The sequence below is a fragment of the Mastomys coucha genome, unplaced genomic scaffold (genome assembly GCF_008632895.1).
Source record: "Mastomys coucha isolate ucsf_1 unplaced genomic scaffold, UCSF_Mcou_1 pScaffold5, whole genome shotgun sequence".
In the NCBI taxonomy this organism is placed as follows: Eukaryota; Metazoa; Chordata; class Mammalia; order Rodentia; family Muridae; genus Mastomys; species Mastomys coucha.
Genome location: NW_022196911.1, coordinates 68,905,147 through 68,912,354, shown reverse-complemented (window position 1 = coordinate 68,912,354; position 7,208 = coordinate 68,905,147). Strand labels below are relative to the sequence as shown.

Genomic DNA, 7,208 nt, shown 5'->3' with positions numbered 1-7,208 from the left:
TAATAATACAACTAAACAAAGAAATCTAAAGATTTGAAGCCAGGCTCTCCATATAAGAGAGAGCATATCATGTTTATTTATTGAATCCAATTTATCATATTATATTTTTTCAATTCTGTTCATTTACCTGCAAATTTCATTTTTCTTTAGGTAACAGCACATAAGCACAGATAGATTTTTCTGAATCAGACTCCATTAGCACAAGAGGTAATGCTAACAGCTGACAAATGGAATCTCATGAAATTAAAATAGCTCCTGTACAACAAAGAAAATGAACAATTTATTGTATGAGAAGGCCACAGAGTAGGGGACAATATTATCTATAATGTTCAAGAACCCTAAAAGAAAAGCATCAAATAATTAGTCAAATAAAAATTGTCCATTAGATCTGTACAGTGAGTTCTTAAAATAATATCAGATGGCTTTTAAAAAAGTTTTCAGTATTCTTGGCAATCAGAGAAATGCAAATCAAAGTGATTGACATCTCATCTTATCATGGGAAGAATGTTAAGATTTAGAAAACGAGCAATGATAAATGATGTTGAAGATGTGAGAGAACAGAAGCTTTCATTTGATGTTATCAATATTGAAAACATGGTACAGTCACTGTGGAAATTAGTAGGAATGTGCCTCAAAAAGCTAGGAAATATATCTAGTACCTAAACTAGCTATATCACTCTTGGCTGTATATCCAAAGAACTGTATGTCTTGTTATATAAACATATGTTCATCCTTGTCTGTTGATGCTGTTTATATTAGCTAGAAAAAGAAACAGTCTAGATGTTTTCAACTGATGAAATGATAATGAAAATGTAGTACATATTTGATATGCAATTTTATTCATCTGCATAGAATAGAGCCTCTTTTTTATTAGGTTGGCTGTTTTCTTTTCTTTTTTCTTTTTTTTTTTTTTTTTTTTTTTTTTTTTTTTTTTTTTGTTTTTGTTTTTGTTTTTTCAAGACAGGGTTTCTCTGTGTAGCCCTGGCTGTTCTGGAACTCACTCTGTAGAGCAGGCTGGCCTCAAACTCAGAAATCCACTTGCCTCTGCCTTCCAAATGCTGGGATTAAAGGTGTGCGCCACCATTGCCTGGTGGTTGTTTTCCTAATATTTACATATTTTTAGGGTTTTTTGTATAATACAGATATTTATTGTCTATAATATGTATAGCAGGCAAATAGTTTCTCCCAACCTGTAGACTGTGTCTAGCTCTTTGTATGTTTCCTTTGCTGTACAGAAATGCTTTAACTTCATGAAATACCACTTATCAATTTAATGAGCAACCAGCACCCCATTTACAATGCCTTTACTAATGCCAATATCTTGTAGTGTACCTATTTTTCCTTGAACAGTTATAAAATTTCATGTTGAAGTTCTTTACCCAATAGGCATTGGTTCTTCCTTCCTCCTTCCCTCCTTTTCCCCTCCCTCCATCCCTCTGTCCCTCCCTCCTTTTCCCCTCCCTCCATACCTCCCTCCCTCCCTCCTTCCTTCTTTCCTTCCTGTCTTTAATTGAAAGAAAAATATTATACAATGTATTTTGGTTGTGCTTTCTCCTCCTTTTACTCCTCCCAGATCCTGTCTGCCTCCCTACCCAAGCACTCCAAAAATCTACCTAAATACTGCTGATTTCATTTAGTGTTGGCCAACTTCTCATGAGCATAAGGCCTATGATGAAGCATGGTTAGTATACCCAGTTAGACTTCATTGGAGAAATTTGGTCTGTCCTTTGCTAGCAGTTATCTGTTTTAGGTATCTTCTTGGTGTGGGGTGGAAGTCTGTTGCTTCTCTCAGTGATGATTCCTCATTTGACTTTAACCTGAGTAGTCCTGCTCACAGTCTTTGTGAGTTCATCCATGTGTCAGTCCTGCTGTGTCTGGAGGACATTGTTGTTCTGGAGTCACCTGAAACCTCTGGCTCTTACAGTCTTTTCCACGTCCACTTCCAAGTAGATCCTTCAGCCTTAGGGATTGTTGAAGATCCTATCTTTTCACCAGTGTCTATTTTCAGCTTCTTTGTAAGAAATCAGGTGTCCATAAGTGCATGGACTTATGAAAGATTCTTCAGATTGATTCCATTGATCAACATGCCTGCTTTGCTGCATGCATTGATTCATGTGTGTTGAAAAAGAATGATCTATTCTCACTCTTCTACAGGTGCATATCTAATGTTTTAAGCACTCTCTGTTGAAGAGTTTGGGTTTTTTGTTGTTTTTGTTTTTGTTTTTGTTTTTGTTTTTTGGTTTTTTGGGTTTTTTTTTGTTTTTTTTTGTTTTTTTTTTTTTTTTTTTTTTTTTTTGCTCCTAATGTGAATTTGAGGTCTGTGCTAGTTTTCATTGTTATTGATAGTGTGATCTAATACATATCAAAAAAAGCAATTTAATTTATATGTCAATTTTTTTCTTTATCACTGATCATTCTGTTGTACTATGTCACTGAGACTTAAGTTTATTTAGGACAGGAATTAGTATGACTATTACAACAATATAGAGAATAAAATTTCAGGAAGAACATTTATTGGAAAAAGGCACAATGTAAAAGTTGTATGAACTATTGTCCTACTTTTATGAATACATAGGCACATAGAGGTGGCTCCTCAGGAAATAAGGTGATAATATAAATCAAACATGAAAGGACAAGGAAAAGATGCCATGAAACTTAGAATTCATGTTTGTATGTGTTGATTATGAAGATCCTATCTTTTCACCAGTTAAGATTGAAATGTGCACAGAGCCTTACATGATGCTGTGCCCTGGACAGACATGCAGAATAAAAAAGACTCCTCTCTGGAGGAGCAGTTCTTTGAATGAAGATGAGAAAGTGAATGGAGTCTAGAATATAGGAACAGCTTTTATGCCGTAACTTATGGGTGTAACTAAGGGAATAAAATGCATGGATCAAAGTAATATGACTAGTTCATGTCAGAAAAGAATATAATCACTCTTGTGAGATGAAAGTTGTTGAACAGCATTGTTGAGGTTTGATCTGTTGCTATTTATTGTAATGCTAAATTATGTGCCCAAAGACCAAAGCCTATGAGTGACTTCTCACATTACAGGCTTTTGTTGTGCAAAATTTATTCCTTGATAAAACCATTGGTTAAATAAAGTTGGCCACAGCTAATTACTGGAGGCATTAGAGGTAGATAGGTCAGTTTTGAGTTACCTGTTCTGGAGTGGAGGAGAGATGTGTGAGGAGAGATGGAGGAGAAGGAGGACACAAGAGGAGAGGAGGTAGCTACCATGAGGGGAGATGGAACATGAACACATGGCCAGGAAAAACAGCAAGTATCTACTGTACACCTTTGTGGAGATAGTCAGACCAGCAGTTAAAAGAGTTGATTAGGGTTACCCACCAGTAAGTGTCAAAGCCATTAAAGTAACTATAGTCTGAGCCTCATTTATTTCAAAGCTAATCAGGGATAGGTTTCAATTGATTGTCATACATAGCATTTCATAATATCTACGTAAGAAACATTACAAGCAAAATAAGGGAATATGTGAGGCAATGCTAAAAGCTAATTTTTTCCCTGATTCCTGTTTCTTTCCATGGTTTTGTACATATAACCTTTAAATGGATGCTTTATTTAGGAAAAGAAAAAAATGACGGAAAAAATACTGCTATGGAAGAGGATCTCAGAAATTTATTGAGGGTGAGGACAGGCAAGAAAAGGTAATACAGAAATGAAAAGGGAAGGGAAAGTTAGGAAATAAACTGACATAGAAAATAGTATAGTATGAATAGTGGGAGACATTAGAAAAGGTTTGCGTTTGAGCTATTTGGATGCTATAGAGCATCAGCCTAGGATTATGATACATTACTTATTCATATTTAAATATTATACTGAAGTCAACACAGAAATTCGAATAAAATAAAACATCTTGGGGAAATTGAGAATCAGTCTACCTCAAGACCCAACTATACCACTCTTGGGTATATGGAGTCAAAAGATGCCCATTTTATCCCAAGAACACTTGCTCAACTATATTTGTGTCTTTCTTCATAATATCCAGAAACTTGAAACAACCTAGAAAAACAACTGAAAAATGGATAAAGAAAATACAGTACATTTACATGATATTGCTCAATCATTAAAATAAAATGACTCATTACATCACGAAATATGCATGCAAATGGTTACAACTACAAAAATTCATTATGAATGAGGTACCCCAGATACAGAAAGACAAATATACTATTCATTCACTTATAAGTGGATATTAGCTGTTAAGGAAAATGATAAGCCACAGCCCACAGGTCAAGTGAGGTTATGCAAAGAGGAGGAATATAGGGAGAAAAACATGGATATCCCTGGGGCTGGGAAATAAAATAGATTCTATGTTTAATTTGGTGACATGTAGGTACAGGAGAATGAGGAATCAGGTAGGAGAGAAGAAGGGATGGAGGGAGAATGTTGGAAGAGATATTGGGAACCAGGGGGCATTTTGGGAATGGTATAGAACAGTGCAGTGCAAACTTCCTTCAATCTATGATGGTGACCCTATTGTGGACTCTCACTAATGGGAGCTACCAAGTCTCATGTGACTTTATTTTCTAGCAAGCCAGGATCCCAGTGATAGGACTTTACTACATAGGCTTGAGTTGTTGGTCTAGGATTTTCCATAGAGCTCCTTAAATAACCCAGGCTGATGCTAGGACAGAGGCTAACTCTCTGATAATTGATAATGGGCCCCCATTGTTGAGGACAGCATCCACATATCTCATTGCACACAGAAGTTGAGCTGGTCGAGGCTTGGAGCTTTCAGCCCTACATTCTGATCTTTTTGGTTCAGGAAGGCACTGTGCAGGCTTCAGAAAGAGAAACCTGGACACCCACCCAGCCAAAAAACCTTCCACCTACAATCTGTCCTGCCTGCAAGATGTGATAGAACACTGGTGGTGCAGAACTTGTGGGAGTGTCCAACTTACATTTGGTTTAGCTTGAGGCCATTGCACAAGAGGAAGTCCATGCTCTATACTGCCTGGATAGCCAGGAACCACAGATTGGGTTTCTCAGAAACTAACCAGAACAAGTTAAAAACCAATGAAATGATTTCTAAAGTGAGTCTACTATAATCTTAAATCAGTGCCTTGTCCAGTCATCATTAGAGAGGGTCCATTCAGCAGCTGAGTTTATTTACAGAGAGAGATAGTCTTAAACAGGAGGTCTCCATCAGTTTCTTCCCTTGAAGGTCAGTGAACCCACATGAAAGGGTAGGAAAGACTACCTATCAGAGGGAATGGGGGCACCAGGGGAACTTGGCACACTGAATCAATTAAGCAGGGCTCACACCTCTCACTGAGACCAGAATAGCAAGCACAGGACCTGTGTGGATCTGTACCAGGTCCTCTGAGTTTATGTGAGGGCTGCTACCTTGTTGATTTTATTGTTACTGTTTTGTGGGACTCCCAATAGTGGGAACAGATCTACCGCTGAGTCTTTTCTTGCTCTATTAAGTCATTTCCTCCTATAGTACTGCCTTTTCCTGGCTCAATATGAGTGTTTTCACCTTGTTTTATTTTATCTAGTTCCTTCATGTTTGGCTGTCATTTTTTGGAGGCCCACACTTTTCTAAATAGGGATTGGAGAAGAAGTAGATATGAGTAGGATGTCAGTGTAAGAAAGTAGGATGAGTTTTGGGAGGGGAAACTGTGGTTAGAGTGTATTGTATGAGAGAAGAATCGATTTTCAATAAAAAAAATGTATATCTGATAAAACAGTGGCTGTCGCCCAATGCTTTTCTATAATAACCTATGCAAGCCAGAGGATGGCATCATAGAGTCACTAAAATCAACTTCCCTAACTAAACTACTTGGAAAAACTATCTTTTTCTAGTAGAAATATTATATAGTATATTCTCATATCCCATTGTAGTGATATATTTTGTAATATTGATACCAACATATTTACTAGATGAATTTTAATAAGAAATTACAGTGTTGCCATTAAAAAGAGATTTTCTTCTTGCAAAGGACTCTTATCAGTGCATCTTTTATATCTCTGTTTCTCAGGCTGTAGATGAAGGGATTCAGCATAGGAGTGACCACTGTGTACATCAAGGACATGGCAGTTTCCTTCTCAGTAGAGATATTAGCTGATGGACATAAGTACAGACCAATAATTGTCCCATAGAACAGTGAGACCACAGACAGGTGGGAGCCACAGGTGGAGAAGAGCTTGTGGATAACCCGAGTAGAAGAAATCCTTAGGATTGAGGAGACAATTTGTATATAGGATACAATGATGAGCAAGAATGAGGTGACAAGAAGAAACCCCCCCAAGATAAGTATCATTAGTTCATTAATATAAATATCAGAGCAGGCCAACTTCAGAAGGGCAGATATGTCACAGAAATAGTGTGGAATCACATTGTTCTTACAAAATGACAATTTAGCCAAGAGTAGGGTGTGCAACATGGCATAAAACACAGTAAATACCCAGGAGAGTACCACCAGACACACACAGAGATTGGGGCTCATGATGCTGGAGTATTGAAGGGGTAAACAGATGGCCACATAGCGGTCATAGGCCAAGACTACAAGAAGGAAGATCTCCAGGCCTCCAAAAACATTGAAAAAGTACATTTGTGTCAGACAAGCCACATAGGAGATGGATGTGTCCTGGCTCTGCATGTTCTGCAGCAACTTGGGCATTGTGACAGATGAAAAGCAGAGGTCAGAGAAGGACAAGTTGCTGAGAAATAAGTACATGGGTGTGTGTAGATAGGAGTCCAGGTGAATCAGGATGATGATAAGGAGGTTCCCCAGGACAGTGGTGAGGTACATGGCCAGGAGCAGGGCATAGAACAGGTGCTGGTCCTCTGGGGGGATTGGTAGTCCCAGGAGGAAGAACTGGGAGATGACAGTTTGGTTGTTCATTATCATTCTTTCTCACTAGTACCCTAGTGAGGAAATATCAGTATCTCTTGAAAATCAAAATAAAGTGAAGCTATATCTAGATATATATTTTACATCAATAAATCTTACAGACCTCATAATAATTATAATCTCAAACCTCAAATGTCTATACTCAATATAGTCATTCATATTTTCTTCACATTTAAAAAATAGGTTTCATTCTCTGCTCCTTACCTAGACAGTTTTTTAATTTGTCATTTTATTTATTTACATTTCAAATGTTATACCCCTTCCCATTTTCCCCTCTGTAATTTTCCAGACAGTTTTATACATGGATGTTCTATAGTGATATA

At 37.3% G+C, this 7,208-nt stretch overlaps 1 protein-coding gene across 1 annotated transcript; it reads right to left on the bottom strand.

Moving 5' to 3' along the window:
- Positions 1-5,943: 5,943 nt before the first annotated feature.
- On the bottom strand, positions 5,944-6,882 carry LOC116077325 (olfactory receptor 1468-like). The gene has a single exon (XM_031351794.1). The coding sequence runs from the start codon at positions 6,880-6,882 to the stop codon at positions 5,944-5,946; it is 939 nt and encodes a 312-aa protein (XP_031207654.1).
- Positions 6,883-7,208: the final 326 nt, after the last annotated feature.